At 36.2% G+C, this 24,589-nt stretch overlaps 1 protein-coding gene across 5 annotated transcripts in view; it reads left to right on the top strand.

Moving 5' to 3' along the window:
• Unc80 (unc-80 homolog, NALCN channel complex subunit) overlaps positions 1-24,589 on the top strand; it is a 187,185-nt gene that overhangs the window by 74,967 nt on the left and 87,629 nt on the right. For 2 of the 5 annotated variants that reach the window (XM_058585194.1, XM_046462896.2), the window contains exons 24-29: positions 1,005-1,140; positions 4,041-4,174; positions 11,708-11,873; positions 16,789-16,992; positions 18,879-18,979; positions 24,289-24,489. In XM_058585194.1, the coding sequence (XP_058441177.1) occupies positions 1,005-1,140; positions 4,041-4,174; positions 11,708-11,873; positions 16,789-16,992; positions 18,879-18,979; positions 24,289-24,489 (942 nt within the window). Of the gene's footprint in view, positions 1-1,004; positions 1,177-4,040; positions 4,175-11,707; positions 11,874-16,788; positions 16,993-18,878; positions 18,980-24,288; positions 24,490-24,589 lie in introns of all 5 variants that reach the window. The other 3 variants (XM_046462898.2, XM_046462897.2, XM_058585193.1) reach the window with 2 other exon arrangements.

Below are 24,589 nucleotides of genomic sequence, written 5' to 3'. Positions count from 1 at the left end.
AGAGAACCAAACGGTCAAACCTCAAGTTCAGCACTCAGCTTAGCCTTTTCCCTGACTCTCCTCCCTAAGCCCAGGTTCTTTTACTGTTGCATATTCTATAGAGTTGGGATGTAGAAGGAAATAGATAGAGGTAATGTTTTTGTCTCTTCTTGAGGAAATTTCCTCTGATAAATCATATAATAGTGCATGGTGATTCGGAAGAACAGTTAGCAAGGATATTGATTTTATTAATATAACATAAAAGTTGATATTGTCAATGTGTGCAATTATTTTTTAAAATATTTGTTCTAGTTATACATGGACACAATATCTTTATTTTGTTTTATTTATTTTTATGTGGTGCTGAGGCATGCGCTCTGCCACTGAGCCACAACCCCAGTCCAATGTGTGCAGTTATTAAAAGTCATGTTTCTAATATAGTTATTAGGTACTCCATGAAAAGAGAAGCTAGTACTTTTTACTAATTTATGGAGTATTGTGGAAGGGGGAACACAATCTATAAAAGCCAATAAGCACATACATAACGGCAGATATAAATAAAACTGCAGTACCAGAATTCTTGCCAACTTCTAAACTCATGAGTATGACACTGATATCCTCATAAACTAGCATAATCAGAAGCACTCTGAGGAAGAGTGCCTTCTCATTTTATACCACAGTAAAAATAGCCGTATATTCCCTAATAATAGATCTGTAAAATAAATGACCTTTGAGGAAATGGATATGCTGTCAGAAAAAAAAAAAAAACAGCTTCTTTATTAGTACACAAAAATGTCATTCCAGTTTCTACAAGACTTCATACTAAATGATCCTAGAGATAAGGTCAATGCCTTCTACCTCGGTTTCTTTATTGGCTGATATAGTGGTGTATACTACAGCCTACAAAAGATGCTTATACTGGAAATAATCCCCATTCATTGGCTGATTATGTCCTCTGTAACATGAGAGACGATGTTGGAGTCTAACATACTTTGTGCTGTTTTATTCTTTTCTTCCCATGGCAGGCAATTGGTGTCCGGTTGAATGAGCTGTGTCATGGGGAGAGTGAAAGCCCAGCCAACCTTCTAGGCCTCATTTATGATGAGGAGACCAAGAGGAGACTGAGAAAGGAGGATGAGGAGGAAGACTTTTTAGATGACAGTAAGGAGACTCCCTTTACTACAAGAACCCCTGCTTGTAAGAACCTCTGCTTTAGGAGCTCTTAATATCTCTCTTTCTTCTCTCATCCTCTTGCCACCTTCCCATGTCCCCCGCACTGCGACTTTCCGCCTGTCTCCTATGCATGGACGTAAGCATGTGCATTAAGCCACACAGAGAGAAGGCACAAACCAGAAAGAGAAGATAGACAAGGGCAAAGAGCTGTAGGCAATGTGCAAAACCCATTACTGTTTAGTCTCTGACTCCTGCTATTCAACATAGCTTGGTATTCAACCTCTCTGAGAAAATCTAGTTGTAAACAATTGCTGTTCCAGATGAGATTTTGTCATTTTTTTGTGTTGTTATTGCTTTTGGAAATAAGAAAGTGATAAAATAGAACAGGACATGCTTTCCAAATCACTAAAATATTCAGTTACTTAATCAGACTGTATTATGGTATTTAACATGAAATTGAAATACTAAAATAATTTGCTTAAGCTATGAATTTCTGCAGTACTGTATTTGTTTATTATATTCATCATAGAAGAGTAGAGACAAAGAAATTCTGGTTACATAGTCTCCAACAACATTTTGTTCATATGTGTGCTCCATACCATACTAGCTTGTGTGTATGTGCATCACTGCCTTGGATGGAGATGAAATTCCAATTATGGTTATAAAATTAGTGTCTTTATATGAAGATGATAGTGACCTGTCCTTTTAACCTTCCCTTCTGGTTTGAAATTCAAGCTCCCTCATTATATTTTAAGGGTTGCTGTTAGTTAATTCATGTCAAATCCATTGCTTTTCTGTAGACATGAGATATGAAAGAAGTATAACTTTGGACAGCAATAATCAAAGAGAATTCTTATGATATTTCTTTCCACTTTCACACTATTGATTTTTTAAAGATTCCCACTAATATGCTCTTCTAAGACCTTATCAAATTAGCAAACCTTCTAGACTTAGTTGTTGACAAAATACCAAATTTTCACACTAGTATTTCAGCTTAATGATGAAAGTTGACCCCGGAGATAAAAATTGAGTCTATCTTAGAATGATTCATGGAATTGAATTTAACCCACAGGAAGACTTGAGGACTATCCAGCAATCACAGAAGGCCTTACATAACACCCAGCCATCCAAATGGCACCCCCAAACTGCCCTGGGGATCCCAAGAGCCCTGAGGGAGCTAAAGCAACACTAAATGGATTCACCCTTTTATGCAAAAGTGAACTCAAATTTCCATTAGACCACAAAAGTATCATTTACTAATATGTTCTGTCTCATATGTCAGCTTTTTGTTGAGGCCATGTAGAAGTCAATCCTTGATCACTGCCACAGAGTATTTCAGATGTCAATCATGAGAGATCGTGGATTAAGACTAAGTTCACTGTTTACCCAACTGATAGGAAGAGTCTGAATAGGACAGATCCAGAAAGTGTTCAATTATTTTTTAAACAGTCTTGCACATCTAGGCATTTTTTAAACCATACTCCACTGAATATAAAAATGATATGTGTGATTTAGTTTAAAGTCATCTTGAGATTAGCTTATCTTGCACTTAAAAGCTAAATACAGTGAAGGCAAATTTCAGTTTGAAAGTTCTACAGGAGCTTGTCTCTTCCATTCTTAATGAGAAACAAAGTTTCTGGTTGCATATTAACTCTGGAGAGCAAATAATGGTTTTCAGCAAGAAGCAATATCCCAGATATCATCAGAAGACCATGATTTCTATCTATGTCAACAGAAATCATGAAGTCTATATGCAATCTAATTAAGAAAGCTTAACATTCAGGATACATTTTAGAGATATTTTTAGTATGTTGCCATGTAATGATATTATGATTTCCTGATTCACTCAAAATAGATAACTCTTTTTTCTTTCATAAGAGGCAGAACACTACATAGTTTTTGGCTTTATGCTGAACACTAATTAGTACATTTCTGTGTGATTTATGGTGACACATATCTGAGAAGTGATTATAAGAATTTTTATAGTGTCCATGGTGTCACCATGGCCATTACTTGTCATATGGTAGATAAAATCCATTAGTGGCATATGGTGGATACAATGTCTTACTAACTTAAAATCCACTGTTCTTTAGAGCAAAAAAGAACTTTGGCATACTTCTAAAGTAGCTTTAGTCTACTAAAACAGACTACCTGTAATAATGATGTGATATAGATGACCTGGTAAGTGTGTTTTCTCTTGTCTGTGTTGCACAAACATAACTGGAGTAGAGCTGAAACAACTTCACTACCCCAGAACATTAAGACTAACATCCTTTCATAAAATGAGCTGACAGGATTGTTGTAGTTCTCAGTCTAGTTCATTGCCATTTACATAGTCTACATCTGATTGAATGTATGAGTACTTTGTATTTCTCTTTTTTATTAAAACATTTTCTAGTTTACTGGGGTTATATTTTGTTACTCTAAAAGGTATTTTTAATTTTTTTTTATTTAACCACAATGGTGTCTTTTCTTTCTTTCTTTTTTTTTTTAATATGGTACTGAGGATGAACCCCGTGCCTCACTTGTGCTAGGCAAGTACTCCACCACTGAGCCACAACCCCAGGCCCACTCTATAAGGTTTTAAGATGAATAATTTAGTTCTGCTTGTTTGCTATTTAGTAAAAAATCTGATATCTGATCTAAATAGAAATCAGAGTATGGTCTGATATTTTAATACTAAAGTAGTCCTTAAAGAATTGCAAAATGAAGAAGAGAGGTGTATGCAATGCATACATTATGCTAAGTGCAATTGGTAGATTGAACTTGCATAGGTAATAGTCTCATGAAATTTGATTTTGCATGCATGTACCTAGGTCCATCAAACTGTGCCTGTCTGTATTTGTTACTGGTTTCTCTTCTAATGGACGACCTCCTTCATTCCTTAGGTACTGTGAACCCCTCTAAATGTGGCTGCCCCTTTGCCTTGAAGATGGCAGCTTGCCAGCTTCTCCTGGAGATTACCACCTTCCTGAGAGAGACCTTTTCTTGCCTGCCCAGACCTCGTACTGAGCCACTGGGGGTAAGTTAAAGCATGTGTATTAATAATCAGGCTACCTGGAAAGGCCAGACGGATGCCTAGTTTTCTGGTACTCACAATTTCTTTAAACTCCCAATGGCCAGATGCATCACATAATTTAAAAATTCGGCCATGGAATTTCATTTATAAAAATAAATGTTCTCTTCTCTATTAAAATAATAACACCAAAATTGACTTAGAGATCAGCAGAGACAGCACCATGGTTGATCACCATCAGTTATGCTGGAAATATCTAAGAGCATTTAGGTTCCCTTACTTTGCTAACTGTGAGGAGTGTCATGGCCAACACTCTCCAGAAATCACTGGAAGATTCTTTTTTTTTTTAATTTTTGCTACCATCTATTTATAAGTTTATATAGAAATGTGCTTTCAATGAGTATTTTTGTTTAAATTATGGGTTGAAAGACTTCAGTGTTCAGTGTCTAAACATTCCCATATATTGTTATTAATGTAGCATTTCTTTTTTATTTTTCCTGACTCTGGAAAATTGTTATTTTTTTTATTTGTTCTAATTAGTTATACATGACAGTAGAATGCATTTGAACACATCATACACAAAAGAAGTATAGTTTTTCATTCTTCTGGTTATACATAATGTAGAGTTCTACCAGTTGTATAATCATATATGCACACAGGGTGATAGTGTTTGATTCATTCTACTATCATTCCTATCTCCATACACCCTCCTTTCACGCCCCTCTGTCTAATCCAAAGTACCTCTATTCTTCCCTAGCCTCCCCTCCGCATTGTGAATTAGCATCTACATATCAGAGAAAACATTCAGCTTTTGGTTCTTTGGGATTGGCTTACTTTACTTGGCATGATATTCTCCAGTTTACTGGAAAATGCCATCATTTTATTCTTCTTTAAGGCTGAGTAATATTCCATTGTGTATATATACCACATTTTCTTTATCCATTCATCTGTTGAAGTGCACCTAGGTTGGTTCCATAGGTTAGCTATTGTGAATTGAGCTGCTATAAACATTGATGTGGTTGCATCTCTATAGTATGCTAATTTTAAGTCCTTTGGGTATAAACTGAGGAGTGGGATAACTGGGTCAAATGGTGGTTCCATTCTAAGTTTTCTGAGGAATCTCCATACTGCTTTCCAGAGTGGTTGCACCAATTTGCAGTATCACTTGCAATGTATGAGTGTACCTTTTTCCCCACATCCTTGCCAACATTTATTGTTGCTTGTATTCTTTGTAATTACCATTCTGACTGGAGTGAGATGAAATATTAGAGTAGTTTTGATTTGCACTTCTCTAATTGCTAGAAATGTTGAACATTTTTTCATATATTTGTTGATGGATTGTATTTTTTCTTCTATGAAGTGTCTGTTTAGTTCCTTAGCCCATTTATTGATTGGATTATTTGGGTTTTTTTTGGGGGTGTTAACTTTTTTGAGTTCTTTATATATCCTGAAGATTAATGCTGTATTTGAGGTATGTATGGTGAAGATTTTTGATTGTTTTCTTTGCTGTGAAGAAGGTTTTTAGTTTGATTCCATCCCATTTATTGATTCATGATTTTACTTCTTGCACTTTAGGAGTCTTGTTAAGAAAGTCAGTTCCTAAGCCAACATGGTGAAGATTTGGGCCCACTTTTTCTTCTGTTAGGTGCGGGATCTCTGTTCTAGTGCCTAAGTCCTTGATCCACTTTGAGTTTTTTTTTTTTTTTTCCTGCAGGGTGAGAGATAGGGGTATAATTTTATTTTGCTACATAAAGATTTCCAGTTTTCCCAGCACCATTTGTTGAAGAAGCTATCTTTTCTCCAGTGTATGGTTTCTGATGCCTTTGTTTGGTATGAAATAATTGTATTTATATGAATTTGTCTCTGTGCCTTTTATTTTGTACCATTGGTCCTCGAATCTGTTTTGTTGCCAATACCATGCCATTTTTGTTACTATGGCTCTGTAGTATCATTAAGGTCTGGTATTGTGATGCCTCCTGCTTCATTTTTCTTGCTTAGGAATGCTTTGGCTATTCTGTGTCTCTTATTTTTGCAAATGAATTTTGTGATTGCTTTTTCTATTTCTATGAAGAATATATTGAGATTTTCATAGGAATTGCATTAAATCTTTATCATGCTTTTGGTAGTATGGACATTTTGACAATGTTAATTCTGCCTATCCGAGAACATGGGAGATCTTTCCATCTTCTAAAGTCTTCTTTAATTTCTTTCTTTAATGTTCTGTAGTTTTCATTGTAGAGGTCTTTCACCTCTTTGTTAGATTGATTCCCAAATACTTTATTTTTTTGTTAGGCTATTGTGAATGGGATAGTTTTCCTAATTTCTCTTTCAGTGTGTACATCACCAATGTATAGGAATGCATTTGATTTATGAATGTTGATTTTTATATCCTGTCATGTATCATTTCTAATGGATCATGGATAGAAAACATTACACACACACACACACACACACACACTCACGTACCATGTACTACAGAGTAATATTGTTTTACTGTGGATATATATAGTATGCAAAAGCCCCCAGAGTTTTCACAGAGTGAGTGGTCTCAGGGCAACCTGGCCTCTAGTTCCCCAGTGGACACCAAGTGTCCAGTGGTTCTTGCATCATAGGCAGCATCCAGCCAGAGTGAGGAGACAGACACAGTCTCCCCCCCCAAAAAAAACCTTTACACAAAGCACATTCTAATGTCCCAGAAAAATGGTCATAGTAGCAATCTGTGCATTTCTACTTAAGCAAATTTTACAATCAGCCACCACTTCTGCTTTTTAAACCAACACAGCATGAATTAGGTAGCACCCCACTCTGGAGCAAAAGAATCAGTGTTCCAGTATCATGGAGCAGTATCTCTGCCTTTTGGTTTTTCAGTGTTCTAAAAAGTCTATTTCCTTATATGTTTAAACATAAAATGGGTGTTTTCAAGTTGGAAATATTTGTGAGTAAAATGTATTTTTTTCAACAGAAACAGGCCCACACTTAAACTGTGAAAATTTATAATTGAATATTGGAAAAGGAAATTTCTCCTACTGCCCTTATGTAACTTCATCTTAACCTGGATCTTTAATTTTTCACTATGAAATTGAGACTACTCTATGAAGTCAAATCAAGGCCCCTCAACATATGTACTTAATTTAAATTATAGTCAAGTGTAACAAAATATCTGACCTGTAGGCCTGTGTATTGTTATTCAACCACCTAATTATACTAAACTCTTTACAAAAACATGGAGTACATCTGATTTTAAGTTTTCAGATTTTTATTGGTCACCATTTTGATCCATTGTGATAAAAAATATATGTAAGAATCTAGTTTGCCTCAGTTACTTTGATTTCCCTTTAACTCTTTAAATCTATCATTTAATGTCCCTTATCATCATGACAAATTTCAGTCTTTTAATCAGTGAATCAAATCTTTAAAAAAAAAATTAGTATATAACCAATCGGCAGATCTGTAGGATATGTCAAGAAAGGAAGCTAAGACAGGATCTGTAATCATTTGGTCACCAGAGGAAAATTTTTACTTCTTTGTCACCTTTAACTAGATCTCAGAAGTCTTTTAGTCATTACATCAACATTCTCATTGTTCAGGTTTGTGTATTGTGCTGGGATGTCTTCTTTGATAAATAAAAGGAGAAAGATTTTTCCCCCATATTTAAGCTATCTAATTATATTTGATAACAAAGAAAACTCAAGCCACATTCTAACTGTAGAAAAATCAATGAGTATCATAAAACTGTTTTACCAACATGAAAATTCTTAAAATCATTTCCTTTTTAAAACTTTTGCCAAGAACACCTAGCATGAAAAGCATTGTAAGTACAATGTTGTACTGCAAATCTCTTAATGCACATTCTCTCTCTCTCTCTCTCTCTCTCTCTCTCTCTCTGGTATTGGGAATTGAACCCAGGGGTGTTTTTCCACTGAGCTACATGCCTAGCACTTTTTATTTTGAATCAAGCTCTTGCTAAATTCTTTGGGACCTTGTTAATTGCTGAGGCTGGCCTCAAACTTGTGATCTTCCTGCTTCAACCTCCTGAGTCACTGGTATTACAGGTGTGTACCACTACACCCAGCTCCATATTTATCTCTCTGAAATTTTATACTCATCATTAGTCACTCCCTGTTTTCCCTTTCCTGCTGCTCCTAGCAACCACCATTCTACTTTTTGATTCTATGAATTTGCTTATTTTATTTTATTTATTTTTTTTTTGAGAGAGAGAGAGAGAGAATTTTTTAATATTTATTTTTTAGTTTTCGGTGGACACAGCATCTTTATTTTATTTTTATGTGGTGCTGAGCATCGAACCCAGTGCCCCACTCATGCCAGGTGAGTGCGCTACCGCTTGAGCCACATCCCCAGCCCCAAAATTGCTTATTTTAGATATTTCATATAAATGCAATTATATAGTAATTAAAATTTTTTTTTAGTTGTAGTTGGACAAAATATCTTTATTTTATTTATTTTTATGTGGTGCTGAGGATCTAACCAGAGTCTTGAACATGCCAGGCTAGCACTCTACCGCTGAGCCACAACCCCAGCCCCATGAAGTATTTGTTTTTGTGTAACTGGCTTATTTTACTCAGCATATTGTACTCAAGGTTCATCCATGTTGTTGCATATGACAGGATTTCCTTCTTTTTTACAGGCTAAATAGTTTTTTAAAGAAACTGTACTGAATAGTAATTTTAAAGACTAAGCATATTTATAGCCAAAATGAAATAGGCTAAATTTTAAACAAAACACTGCTAGTACAGTAACATTCTTAGTGCACTAAAAAGCGTTACCTTAATGTAGAGAATAATATAAGGTAGTATAATAATCATATGAGAAGCTAAAATAATTCTGAAATTTGAGGCTTTGGGATAGGAAAGAATCAAAAACACAAACTTTCTACCAAGAAAAAAAAAATCGTTCTCATAGAATGCATAAGGTGATTTCCAATGTGTGAGTCAGATTTGCATGTGAATATTTGTTTGAAAAAGTTCTAGTTATATTTAAGAAGTAGAATAAAAAGCAAAAGAATTTTTAATATAATAACTGGAACAAAATATTAGTTTTTTAAACCGTAATTATTTCCTAGAAGTTGGGAAAATCCAAAAAGGCACTGGATGGGTAGGCAATGGCTAGTAAAAGAAAAGAAAATTTATATCAGAATAGTAAAATAATAGTGAATAATAATTTTATTCTCAGGTAGATCCCTAGAGATAACTTAGTGTGCTTCTCCCCCACCCCCCCAAAAAACAACTTCTGTTAGCATTTTTATTGACTGTTTTTATAAACCATCAAAAATATACATCAAAAAATAGAAAAAGAAGCATTGTTACAAGATTAATAACACAGTATATTTATAATGTAAGAGAACAAATTTTTCTCTCGATGTTGTCATCCAAATGAGAACAACAAAGGAATATTTGAAAAACAGAGAATGTTGTTCATAAAGATAATGGTCTACTAAAATTTTTCCCAATTGAGTTAATAAAAATCAATAACCAATGACAAAGAAACTTGGAATTCAAACAAAAAATTCCCATAAAATGCATGGATGAGCTCTTAATAAGTCAGAGCCAATAAAGAGTTTCTTTAAAAATAATTCTTTAGTAATTTCCCTAATTTCTATAGAATTATTACCAAAGTGGAAAGTAGATTAGGCTATTTTTTCTAAAAGGGATTAATTTCTGGGAAGCAATTCTACACCTAGAACATTTTTGAAAATGTTAGAATAGATTCCATTTGGCTCCTTTATTTTCCTAGTCATGCTCTAATTTTCTAAGTACCAAAGTGTAACTTGTTGTTTATCCAAAAGGAAAGGAAGAAACAACATTAGAACAACATGCAGAGATTAAAATCTCATCTTGTTGGCAATCAAAGCATGAGATTTTAACCTTGTGCAAACTGGATTTTTAAAAATATATTTTCTCGTATCTACTTCATCCTGAAGAATAGTCGTGGTATAATTTTTGAAAAATACTGAACAAAATAAAGTCAGCATTTTTATATTTTCTATTTTTCAATTCTTCCTTATTATAGATGAATAATTAAACACGAAACAGGTCAAATTTTTAATTTGGGATCTTGTAGGCCAAATGCGACTAAATAATTATAGTCTCCAGGGCTTGCTTACTTTAGGTTATGGGATCATTCTGTTCACTGGCTTTGCTAAAGTTGGAGCTCCTCTTCTACTTTGTTCCTCCTAGAAGGGAGTAAGAAATTCCCCAGTGCATGATTCTGCTTTGAGCTTCTGGCACTCACATGTGATGTTTCTTAAACCTAAATTGACTTCCACGCACAAGCAAGGAACAATACATAATCCACAAAATTTAACTTGAACATCACCTCCATAGTCCTTTTTTTTTTTTTTTTTTGGTTCTGATATAACAAACTGCTACAAATGTAGTTGTTCACAACAGTACAAACATATTTTCTTAGTTCTGCAGGTCAGTTTGCTAGGCTAACTTTAAGGTACTGGTAAGTTTGCCTTCCTATTTGGGGCACTAAGGAAGAATCTCCTTCCTTACCTTTTTTCCATCTTAAAGAGGCCACCTGCATTCCTTAACTTGTGTCCCCTTCCTCCATCTTCAAAGCCACAACAACATCTGATACTTTTCCCTGACCACAACCTGGAAAGCTCCTCTACCTTTAAAGATTCTTGAAATTAAATTGAGCACATTTAGCTTATGCAGGATAATCTTCCATATTAAGATGTTAACCTTAATTACACCTATAAATAAAGTCCCTGTTGCCATGTAAGGAAACACATTTTCAGATCCCAGGGATTAGGATGTGGACATCTTTGAGGGCCATTGTTCTGCCAACCACAGTCTCCAAGTCTGACTTCTAAGACCCTGCTCTATCTCTCAGTCTTGAAATTTTTCATTGATGTCTTCACATTTTTAAAAAAAATTTTATTTGTTCAACTTTAGTTATTCATGAAAGTAGATGTATTTTGACATACACACGTGGAGTAGGACTTCCCATTCATGTGGATGTACATGATGTGGAGTTGTATGCATCATGTATTCATATATATAAACATAGGAAAATTCTGTCCAATTTATTTTACTGTCTTTCCTATTCCCACCCCCCATCCCTTCCCTTTGTCTAATTCAAAGTACTTCTGTTCTTTCCTACCCCTCCTTTTTTCAGAATTCTGAGTTCCTTTAGGGAAAGAACCATTTCTCATCTATCATGCAGTATCTAACACATTCATACTCAGTGAGTGATTCATAAATAGATAAACACCAATGATGCAGCTACAACTATGGACAAAGAATTAGAGGGTAAGGAAGTAAGTTCTAGATTTGGGACAAAGTCTGTTTTTGGAACATAAACACGAAAGAAGAGGAAAACTACAAGTTAAGGAAGATGTTATTTATTTTCCAATTCGAAAATAGTTTTTCATGGCCATAATCTAAAATTAGCAATAGACAAAAGAATTTGGTTGTTTGAATGCAGTTGTGTGGGATTCGAGGGAGGCTTGCCACAAGACCAATGCAGCGCTGGGAGATACCAGCACGCACGTGCTCCTCACTGACATTTCAGGACTTGGAGAGCTGCAGACTTCGTCTGGATCCTGAGTTGGACCGGCACAGATATGAAAGGAAGATCAGCTTTGCAGGGGTCCTGGATGAAAATGAAGATTCAAAAGATTCTCTCCATAGCAGCAGCCACACCCTCAAATCAGACACAGGGGTGGAAGAGAAGAAAGGTATGGAAAAGCAAGGATTATTGCATGGTTCATGGTTTCTCATGGTCTAGTGTCTAAAACTATGTCTGTTTGTTCAAATTGTTGGCTCTGTACAGCACTGAGTTTGTAGACTCAACCAGGTAGAAACCATACTAGTCAGAAGTCGGACTTTGTATTCAGAGGGATCTGAATTCTAGCTCCAGCTTGGCAGTTCTCCATTGAATCTAAGATGCCGTCAGGTTTAAGATGAACCATTATTTTATTTACCAATAAGAGAGAAAAAAATACTTCCAATTCAATTCTTCTGCAATATTATAACTTTGTGCTTTATTCTTATTGAGAGAGGACTTTCAGACTTAACTAGTTGCAGAGTTTTATTATTATAGTTCATTCTTGTGCAGCCAAAAAATAAAAGCATAACTAACCAAGACTATTTAAAGCTTTTCTAAATCATTTTTAACTCAGAGTTGCCAGTGTCCATGTTTTTCCATAGAAGAATGTCCTCTGTGCCATCAGAATGTTAGTGATAACATAATTTCTGAAACAGTTCCATAAAAGAAGTAAAGCTATTTGTGCTAGTTATTTAAGCCAACTTTGCACTGATATTAAGCTAGCCTACTTTCAATCCCTCTTCAAGATGTTGCTAAACACCCCCAATTTAATACTTCACCCCTCTCTCAATCCTTGCTACCACTTAGCTCCTTGAACTAAAAGATATTGGTATCCATCTGTACATTTGGCCGCTGATGTTTGAGATGTTCACATGGATGTAAGCAATAGCAAATACATCACTACTGCCAGCTGGTAGTAGTGTTCATATCAGTTGTAAGGCATATCCCAATTTCAAATACATTAAAAATGTGGAAAGATGTGTATCTTAAAATGGGTGAAATACAGTAACTTTCTGTGGGACCTTGTCTAAGTTACTTACCTTTTAAGTTGTAGTTTTCTATAATATTGGGCTAATAGCACCTTCTATGGTGTGATGCTTATAGCTTTAAATAAGTAAAGCATAAACTTAGTTCCTGGCAGATAATAAATACACAATAAATAACTGCTGCCATTCTGGTTTTTTTTTTTTTTTTTGGTCATAAACACATAGATTAGAACCCATACAGAAAATCCTAACTATGCACTGAAGATTGCAAAGTCTTAATTCGTTCTCTAAAGCCTCCTGAACTGTCAACTTCACTCTTTGATTTTGCTGTTTTTTAAATTTCATTGCCCTTCAGTGCTTTTTATAAAAAATTTCAATTTAAACAACATGTACACTCTTGTTACAAAAATGGATGCTGAGTTAATGCGTTGATATATTTCTAGTGTCCTATAGACAATGGCTCAATGCATGTTTGATTAACTTAATGAATGAATGATTCTCAGAAGGAATGGTCCCATATATAGAAAAAAACAAAATATTTAAAATCCTGCAAGGAATGGACATACATTGAGAAAAAATGGGACATTTCAAGTTCAATTTATGGTGAACAGAGGTCATTTGTAGGAAGGATAAGCCAAGTCTTGAGCAATTCCTTAGTATGTAGAAATATCAACTCAACAGAGGGATAACCCCCAGTTTTTGAAACACATCCAAAGGTATTTTAATTAAAAAGCCAGACCCCAAAGTTATAGTGCTAATTATTATTTGAAGTAGTCAAATAAAAATTTCAAATACTGACATAGTTAAATTTGAACAAAGTAAAATCTGCATCATTAAAAAATGAAATATGATTAATTTTAAGGCCATTTTAATTTCATGATTATTAGTTATGTAAATTGCCTTTAATTTTCAAACACTGAAATGCTTCATATTTTTTCTGCTCACAGAATGGCTATGTTATTATTATATGGAAGTTGTTTAATGAATTAACAGAAAACAGAAACTATAAATAAATCAAGAACATATCCATAAAATGTCCTTAATCAGTGAGCAAACATCTTCTCAAAGATTTCTACATATTCCCTAAACCATTTAATAAGCTGATATCAGTTATGGGAGCCAACATAAAAATGGTGACATCAGGCTCTGCTCGAACTATGATTATTAAAACATTTAAAAATTTTTTCACACCATCTGTTTTTATTTAAAAAAAAAAAAGTCAACTCCTGAAATAAACAACCTGAAGACAATTCAGATTTTACCAAGGAAGAACAAATGTGAACTAATCCTTAGAACTGAAAATATCTGCCAAAATGTCCATGCAGAGTCTGACAAATCATTTTACCCATATTCCAAAGATGAACTAAGACTAGTATTCCCAATACTGACACCAAGACTAGTCTCATGCAACACCTATCCGCTGAGCTAGGAACTGTTACAGATTCTCAGAATACAGCAATGAACAAAAAATTTTCCACATATTTTATTTATATTGTTTAATAGTTGACAACAGTTATTTATGTAACAGTGAATACCATGAAATACTAGATTTTCTAGTGGAGAAAAAACTATCTGAAGAAAAGTAAATTAGGATCAGGTTTTGTGACATGGAGTAGGAAAGACAGAGTAGTCCATCAAAATTGACATTGAGCAGAGAGAACTGCATGCATCAAAAAAGCCAAGTGCTGAGGAAAGAGTGTTATGAACAGAGGCAACCACAAGGACAAGGTTGTGATGCAGGAATGAACTTGGAGCATTTGAAGAAGGGGAAAAAGACCACCATGGTTACAAAAGAATGAGTTGGGGAAAAGTGTCCTAGGAGATTGAGTCGGGGTGTTAGGCAAAGGGTAAACAGGCTCTGGTAGATATGGTTAGAACTTTAATTCTATTTTAAATGTGTTAGAATATTGTTAGCATGTTTGACCATAAAGGTGATATAAGGTATGTATTTTTAATTTATGTATTTTAAATAAGAAGAGACCTATGGGAGTGGAGGGAAAGGTAAAGCAGTTTTAGTTACATTAATCCAGGGAAGATGTGATGGAGCTTTCAAAAATCTATGATATTTTTGAAGCACAGAGAAAGCAGGTTTGGCTAATGAATACAGTGTGGGGTGAGAGAAATGGGTAAAGGAGATATGTTATCCAGTTTAGATGAATTTGTTTCGCTTTCATACAAGTTCTTGTTGTCATGGAGATAAAAGCTAAAATTCAATGCGGAACAATCTCAGCTGACATTTTTCTTGTATAAAACCAAATCTGGATTCTAACTGCTGTGTCCCTTGTAAATAGCCAACATCATAATTCTGAACCCTAAGTGTTTAGTGTTACAGGATGTCTCCAATTATCTTCAGTGTTAGAACAAACTCTCAACATTAAATCTCTTTCAGATGACATTAATTTGAAATTATTTGGCCTCATTCATTGGCTGAAAAGTATCATAAAATCAGGCAAAGAATGTTAGTATGTGCTTCTGTTAAAACCAAAGAATTATCATTTTAATCTTTTTCTCTACTTCTCAATCTGCAGAGACATGAAATTGCTCTAGCAATCATAAGAGTGATAATTACATTCTGTTTCAAACATATTTCAAATGCATCATAAAGTCTCAATTAAGCCTAAAAATAATACTGAAAAATACTGTTGTGTGAGTTGTGCTATAATTAAAATACAGCATTATGGTCTATAGTTTTTATGGAATTTATCCAGCAGTGCTGCGAGAGATTCCTTCCAGATGTGAAATTCTCTCCAGTTTCATTCAGGGAGCTCCATGAAGCTTTTACTAGCTGAGTGGTGACAATTTTAGTCTTTCTTAATCTTAAGAGTAAACTGGATATGAAACATTCACGTTGTTCATCAGGAATTCTTCTGGGTTCCTTTATGTGGCATTGAAAGTATACATTTAACTAATATTTTAAAAAATTATACAAATTCTATTAGTCACATGTTAACACTTCTTTGGGTGAGAAACCTGAAACTAAAATTCAAACTTCCCGATTGGAGCTTTAAAAATATTAATAATGATGCTTCAAAAAATATTAATATTGATGCCTTAAATAATTAGTAAGAAATATTGTTTCTGCCTTAAGAAGGTAAGCTTATAAAACTGGCCCCTTCCTGATAATAAATTTTTAACCTTTAAAACTTTTTTTATCCTACTTTTATAAAATCAATATTGACAACAGCAAATCTTCAAAAATAAAAATAAAAAAAGGAAGGAGGTATGTATATGACTATGGAAACTAAGGATACTTTTGATTTTTAAAAAAAACTAGGTTTCAAGTTTGAATGTGTTTCTTTTACCCTTTTATTTCTCCCACTGATGACTGTTTCTTCCAGAACACTAAAGATGAATAATGCATGCCTTCTTGGTACACATAAACTGTAAGGTTGGCTCAAGGCCTTGCAACATTTGGACTCACATCTCACCAGCCTTTTGATTGAGAGGAGGATGCTATGAAATCACTAGATGCATTGAAAATGGACCCATGTCACATGCATGCTCACCCGAAGCACCCCTATGCTAATAGATCCCAAGTGCCTTTGCTGAGGAGCAGGGCAGAACCCAGGGCTGACTGTTGGAGAGAGGAGTGCCTCTCGTTTTTGTTTTTTGTTTTCTCTTAATGAGGTATTCCAAAAAGAAAGGGCGGCACTTCACAGAATTCTGTAAGTCCCATTTCAAAAGAAAAACAAAAACGAATGGTTTGTGGTTCTAGTGAATCAAGTCATGATGCACTGTAAATGTACTAACAGTCCTAGATGATGTTGCTGCAAGACACACTCATGCTTGTGAACCCTGGGCCAGAAAGACTGTAGGTTGTTCCCAGCCCTTTGTGACCAAGAAAGACACTGCACCAGCACTTCCTGGTGGCCCCAGCCTCCTGCCTGCCTGACAGAGCCTGGTGCCTGGGGGGGCCAGGAGAAGCTTCCTACCCAAAAATGCTGCTTGTCCAGGCAACAGAGAGGAGGCTGATCAGGGACAGGTTGGGGAGAGTTTGGATCTAACATTGGCTGGGGAAAACTAAGGGGGGAAAAGCCCTATTTTATTCTTTTAATACAGTTCCCAGCAGGAAGATCAGGATAGGAGGTTCTCGCCTGCTCCAGATTAAAGGAACCCGCAGTTTCCAGGTGAAGAAGGGGGGTTCCTTGTCCAGCATTCGCCGAGTCGGCAGCTTAAAGAGCAGCAAGTTATCACGTCAGGACTCAGAGTCTGAGGCTGAGGAGCTGCAGCTGTCCCAGAGCAGGGACACTGTCACTGACCTAGGTAACATAGAGGAGCGGGGTGTGCAGGGACGTGGGGGGTAGGAAGACAGGACCCAAGTCCTGAAACAGCTGAAGTCCATTTTCTTACACATAAATAGATGAAAAGCAAAGCCACAGGCTAGACAACTCCTTCTGTCTAAAAGTCTTCTACCCCTCCATCAGGCTGCTCAAACCCATGGGAGCACAAAGGTCACCTGGATGTCTTATTAAAGTGCAGGTTCTGATTCAGCAGATGGGGCAGGGGTCTGAGATTCTCTGTTTTTTCTCAACAAGCTTCCTGCTGAAGTTGACGCTGATGATTCTAGGACCCCATTTTGAGCAACAGGGATGGAAAATACATTAGGGAAAGAAAACACTTCAGTGACAAAGGCAGTTTTCCAAATCCAGATGTCAGTGTATCCATCCTTCTGATAGGACCTTCAAAATCAAATGTAGAATTCCCACAGGAACAGTTACTTAAAGGCCCTCTATATTTTGAAATTTCTAGTTAACAGGGTTTTGTTTTTTTTTTTAATATCAGAAAGGATAGAAAATCTAGATCTGATAATTAGGGATCTTTAGTAAATCACTTAACTTCACAAGGACTTGTCTTCTCCAACTATCCAATGGGAATTAATTCTACTTACTCCTTGCCTACTCTGCAGGGATGTTTTAAAGGTAGATTAGGGGATGGTTGTAAAATGTGTTAAATTATGAGAATGAGTTCTATATACAAAACACTGGTGTTGTAGATTGTCACTATAGGATCTAAAGAGATTCCAGATTCCAAAATGTATTAGTCCAAAATGTGGACCCTGATTAGCATCTGTTAATAGACAAGAAAATGCTTAAGTAGGAATGAGGATAACCTTCCCAGCATGATTAGGTAAATATTGAAGCACATTCTCTTTGCCATTCAGACCTAGTTTCAAGTCAGCAATACATATAGATAAATGATTGATAGAATCTGCTGAAATAGAAACTGAGTGTATCTAATCAAAGAAAGTTTAAATTAGGAAATGTTTTTACATCCACCCACCCTAACCTTTGAAAATAGCTAATTTATGCGTCACTTAAGATTCAGCCTATTTTTCAAGGAGACAATAGAAAAAAATCTTTGTGACTTCTGTTGTTAAAGGGCTGAACTATAACATCCTTATCAGTTAGTTTGGGGGGGGGGTTATTGAAATTAATTGTGTGAATTGATCTACTTATTCTGACCAGTCGAGTCAAAGCAGCCAGGCTGGGGACATTGTTTGGTCTTTAGAAAGATTCATAAAAGCTTTTAGATTTGAGGGCAAAGCTTTGCATGTAAAATCCTAAGTAGTAATTTTCAAAGACATAGCTTCTTTATACTTTGTCATAGAGAGGAAGCCAGGGTGGTCCATAACTGGACATCATTGCTTTCAGATTCCCTTAGTTTTTCTAGGGCACCCACTCATCTTTGAATAGCTCTGATGGCAAAGCCCAGTTGCTAGAACAGTAGCAGGAGCTGCAGTCACAACCACAGTGGAGGCAGCAGCACTCTGCCAGGCCACTGCAGACCAGCTGGTGTCCCTGTGTAACTACACCTGTAAGGCCTGGTCATTCTGGAGTGGATTTGGACACACTCAACCTGTAACTGGCTTATCTCAGCAATTCAAGGACTTGACTCTTTATCTCTCTGCTCCCATCTCTCAAAATGGAAGCCACCATTAAAGAGATCATCAATGTCTTTGAAATTGCCAGTTCAGCTGGTGGTTGAAAGTAACAGCTCCTATTAATATTCTTCCAACAAAGTCCTATGCCCTAACCCACTGGGCCATGGTAGTCTGCCCTAGGATTCAAAAGCATGGACAACTGTACCACACCAACATGCTCTCCAGGGAGACTGAATGCTGAGACCTTTCTTGGTGTTTTCTTTTGAAGAAGGGAGTCCTTGGAGTGCAAGTGAGCCCAGCATTGAGCCAGAGGGAATGAGCACTGCTGGCACAGAGGAGAACTACCACAGGAACATGTCCTGGCTTCACGTAAGTAGGAAGATTATGTAAACTCAGAAAGAGCCCTGGGATTGATTTCTTTTGGCACTGGGGAGACCCATGGAGAGAAGACAAAATATTTTACCAAAACCATCAATCCAACTTAGCCTCCCAGAGAAGGTAAAGGTTTATATTTTATCTGACTCTCTCAATATGCACTAGCATTGATATTCTGCTGGATTGTATTCATTTGAAGTTTAACTAAGACCATAACTTTTGTTATGGCTGACTGTGGGTCATCATAAATTAGGAAAAACTGTGAGGGACATGTCCAGGTTGGTGATCAAGGCAACCTGAGTGACACAGGCGAGGCATCATGGTCAGAGATTACCAGGAATGGGAGAGCCAGATTGTGGTGTTAGTCTTGGTCTGTATTAGATCAAATTGTAGCAAAGAAAAGGAGATTCTAACAAGATAAGGTGACACCTCAAAGGAATATCCAGAGGGCACAGGCAGGACAGGATTCCAACAAAACCATGAGCAAAAGCTGGAGTTCAAGATTTGAGCCGGGCATGAAGCAAGAAGTAAAGAGAAAGGTAAAGAAGTAGATCCTCAGAATTAAGATTGGCAGGGTACCTGCAGCATCATTGTTTTTCATAGATGGGCACTGCCACTCTCAACTATGATTTTCATCTAACTTTCTGGAAGGATCAGATAAGTGCTAGCTAGTACATATACTCCTCCGATTATACAGTGCTGTGCATTCACTATCGATGTAGTCCCCAGAAATTGCTGAATTTGAAAATCTCTAAGGCAGATTTTTTTTTAATTTAGTAAAATCTAACCTGCATTTTGGAAAGCATATAAAACTTATGTATATAGCTCAATACGTTTTCACAAAGTAAATACACCTATATACCACTACCAAGTAGAGAAGAACATTATCAACACCTTAGAAACGGTACATAGGTCCACTACTACTCCTCACAGAAACCATCATTCAGCCTTCTAACACCAGTGAGTAGTTTTGGGTATTCTTAAAATGCACGTAAATATAGTCATATACTCTCTTGTCTGTTGTGTCTGGTTCATTTTGCTTATACAAACATTTATACAATTACTTACATAGTCCTCCAACTTTGTCTTCTTCAGAATGGTGTGGGCTATTCTTAGCTAGGTGTTTCCATTTAAAATTACCTTATCAATTTCCATTTTAAAAACTTCTAAAGCAGCCTTGCATTTAGTAGATAAATCAATTAAGATTGAGGAATTGAAATCTTATGTTATTGAACTTTCCAATATCTAAAATAGTCTCTCACTCCATTAATGTATGTCCCTGCATTTGCTTAAGACCTCTTAAATATCCCTTAATATTTGCTTAAGACCTCTTATATATATCCTTTAATAAGGTTCTTTAGTTTTCTGTGTGGTTTTCTATACATAAGCACTCTGGAAGTGTTGGTGTAAAGCCAGTGCTATTTATTGTTTTAAATATTTGGAAGAAATCATTGGGGAAGCCTTCTAGATCTAAAAAATTACTTTGTAGAAGAGTTTTTAAATTATAGATTCAATTTATATAATACAGCTTAGATTTTTTATTTCTTCCACAAGCAGTCCAGGTAAACTGATATTTTTACCTAAATATTTTCTTCACTTAACTGAATATTGACATTTGTTAGCAGGAAAGATAGTTTTTTATAATATATTTTTAGGTCATTTGAAATTTTATAGCATATATGGTACTGTACCTTTACATTTCTGATACTGGTAGGTTGTCTTCTCTCTTTTTCTGATCAGTCTTGATAGAAGATTTTGTTAGTCTTTGAATTTTATTAGTCTTTTCAAAGAACCAGATTTTGGTTTTCTCACTTTGGAAATATTGGATTTCTTATTTTATTAATTCCTGATATTACTTTTATTGCTTTCTTCCACTTTCTTTGAGTTTATTCTTCTTTCCTTAACTTCTTGACCTGTGTTTGTAATTTGCAACCACTTTGCTAATTCATTAATTTAAGGATACAAATGTTCTTTAGGCACTTTAGCTGTTTCATACAAGGTTTGATATATCATGTTTTCATTATCATGCAGTTAATTTTTTTAAAAAATTTCCAATGTGGTTTATTCATAATTGTCCACACATATTTAAGTTTATGGATGATAATTCCAACATATGAATCTACTGTTACTCTTCTTGCTCTGTTCCTTAATATGCCTAGTCATTTTATTAGCTAGACATGGAAATGAAAAATTGTAGAGACACAGAGGTGGATGCATATTATAATACATTTGGCAAAACCCATAGAGTGTACGGCACTCGGAGCAAACCCTAATGTAAATGATGGACTTTGCATGTCTGTAGGTTCAATTATTTGTAGAAAGTGTTCTACTCCGGTGCAAGTCGTTGATAGTGGGGGAGGTTGTACAGGTGTAGGCACAGTAGATATATGGGAGCTCTCTGCACTTTCTGTTCAATTTTGCTGTGAACTCCAAATTTCTCTAAAATATAAAGTTAATTAATTTAAAATAATTATGGATACTCCACATGATGTTATCTCCCTCCAGAGAGGATTCTCCTTATCCTCTAGCAGACAATAAGCAAGCAGATTGTCTCAGTCTAATCAGGGACTAAGCTGACTTGACTTGGTTTTCTGGTCTGCCACTGGTCACCATCATCACCTCACTCACATACTTTTTAGTTTAAAGCCTTCCAAGGTTCCCAGTGGGGGCTCTTCATTCTTTTGGGGTTAGGAACCCCAGTCATCATTTCCCCATTACAATGAAATTGCCAAAATCGCCACTCTAGTTCTCAGGTGATTTCTGCTGTGATTCTTATCTATTCAATCAGCAAATGCCTAGAAGGGAAAATAGTCACTCAGTAGCAATCTGACTTCTTTGTACTTTCTTTCTCTACAGGATCTTGGCCTCTCAATTTATCCCTCCTTTCACAATTCTAGACTTTTTTTTTTTTACTCCCAGCCATGTGATATGTGATTGCTTAAAGTTTTGCCAGCCTCCTTGGCCACTTATGCATAACTAAGAAGTAGGAAATGTCCCAAGGAGAAATGTGGCATGTGTTCACATTGTTCTCATTCAGTGAATGTCCTTTCTCCCCACATCATATCCTTTATGTCCCAACTCTTTCACTATCTTATGCATTCAGCCGTGTGTGTGTGTGTGTGTGTGTGTGTGTGTGTATACTTAATGTGCATGTGTGTACATATAGAATTATACGTGGCCTTATTGTTCAATAGGAACTATAAGCTACTTACTTTTGGTGGAAGGGGAACATACTCATTTTCTATTGCTGCATAACAGATTACCACAAACTTTGTGGCTTAAAACAGTCCATATTATCTTACCATTTCTGTGGGTCAGGAATCCTGGCCCAACTTAGCTGTGTCTCCATTTCAAGATCTCTCACATGCCTACATTTAAAGTATTGGCCAGGACTGGGGTGTTATTTGATGACTGGATTGAGAAAGAATTTGCTTCTAGACTCACATGATGTAGCAAAATTACAGTTCCTTGAGACCTTTTGGGCAGGATCCTTCAGTATCCAGTCAACTGTTGGTGAGAGGCTACCCTCTTTTCCTTACTATGTGGGCCCATATAACATGGCAACTTGCTTCATCAAAGATATCTGCTGACAAGAGAGAAGTCACAGTCTTATGCAACCTGGTCAGAAAAGGGGCCCTATCACCTTTGCTGTGTTCTACTGGTTGAAAGCAAGACACTAGGCCAACACTTCCTCAGTGAGAGAAGGCTTTACAAAGGCCTACATACCAGAAGGTGTGGATCACTGGAGATCTTTATAGAAATATATCTGTCAAAGTGATATCACTGGGCAGAATTTTAAATTTTAGATTTCTAGATCACCTCTAATTTCAGAACTACCAAATCAGATTTTCCTGAGGCAAATTCTAGTAACATGTTCATTTGTGTGTTTATTTGCTTTATTTGCTTTTTCACTAAGCATTCTTGGTGTTTCTCTTGATCAACCAGATTTAGGAGTTACAGGGGAGCCCTTATAGCTCTTAAGTGTGCCTTGCCTCATACCAGAATAAAGAATCTTGATAGAGCAAGATGTTCTTCAAAGACAACCCTACTTTTGTTGAAAATTTTGGAGGGTATGGGCTATTGTTAGCTGAGTTTGACAGGGATATGGAGTTGATTGTTTTTGCTTCTCTTTGTTTCAGAATAAGCAAGGACCCTTGTTCCTAAGGAAATGTGTGGTACTCCTGCTTTGGCAGGTTTGATTGGACTTATCCATATAGCTTGATTTGTTTTCTTCATTCAGTTTGGCACACAGTCCCTAACAAACTAGGCAGGGACTAGTTTCATGAAAATTAGAAATATTCAGAAGATTATTCTATGTACATTTGACTAACCTTAAGGTTCTGGGTAGGCTACCGCCTTTTTAGCAAGGATGCTTAAAAAGTTACAAACTCATAAGTTAGGGATGTAGCTCAGTGGTAGATCACTTGTCTAGCAGGTGCAAGATCTTGGGTTTGATCCCTAGCAACACACACACACACACACACACACACACTCACACACACACATGAAAAGTTACAAACTCAAAGTTGAGGGTATAGCTCAGTGGTAGAACATGTGCTTAACATGTCCAAGGCCTTAGGTTCTATCTCCAGAACTGAAAAAAATAAATACAACTTCTAGGTCCTTCATTTCTGATCTTAAAATAGCCATATCCTTTAAATCAACTGAGTTTGCTTCTGGAATCTCTGTGGGGAATTCTAGGAAATGTAAGGATCTAAGCAAAATTAAGTTGTAAAAGGAAGAATGGCCTAATAGCCAGAGCGGGGGAAATCATTTAGAAGAGAGAAGAAATGAGGCTCTAGAGTGGGGTTCAAGATCTAGTTCAAGGTTTTCAGACAGAGTAGAAGATGCAGATGTGGGAGTTAAAAGCATCCCATAGCTATCAAGGGCCAGCCAGATCCTCTGGAACTAAACTTTTTACCAGTGTGTGCTCTTTCAGCTGGTTCCTACTATGACATAAGAGCTGGGGACCAGGGTGATGTGTGGAGTCTTTTTTAGTTCAGAATTTCCATTTAAAAGTGTTTAGAAACCATACGCTTCACAATAATTGAGTTTTGAACATCTGTTAATTCTTGTTTCCAAAAAAAAAATCCTTTTATCAAGCATTTATGAAGAAAGTGCAAATGCCAAGATGGACAAAGACTCATAACTCTTTTGCTCTCTGGGAATTACTGAATCATTGTAATTTCAAGACCCATTATGAGAAGTTGACATTCTGACTTGCCATTTTTCACAACACATAGACGTTCAGTTTGTCCTTATCCTGGTTGCCTGGTTGAGTCTCAGGGGTGTTTGTGTTCCAGGTCATGATCTTGCTATGCAATCAACAGAGTTTCATCTGCACGCATGTGGACTACTGTCATCCACACTGCTATCTGCACCACAGCCGCTCCTGTGCCCGGCTAGTCAGGGCCATTAAGCTGCTGTATGGAGACAGCGTAGACTCCCTGCGGGAGAGCAGCAACACCAGCAATGTGGCTCTGCGGGGCAAGAAACAGAAAGAGGTGAGTGAATGATCACATTACTGATAATATAACAAGACAGGGAAAACTGTAGCCTAACAATCTTCCCTAGCAATAAAAATTTTCAGGAAACTGCCGTGGT

The sequence above is a fragment of the Marmota monax genome, unplaced genomic scaffold (assembly GCF_021218885.2).
Source record: "Marmota monax isolate L192 unplaced genomic scaffold, Marmota_monax_Labrador192_F-V1.1 WCK01_AAM20220418_F8-fsc00136, whole genome shotgun sequence".
Classification (NCBI taxonomy): domain Eukaryota; kingdom Metazoa; phylum Chordata; class Mammalia; order Rodentia; family Sciuridae; genus Marmota; species Marmota monax.
This window is presented reverse-complemented; position numbering and strand designations above follow the sequence as displayed.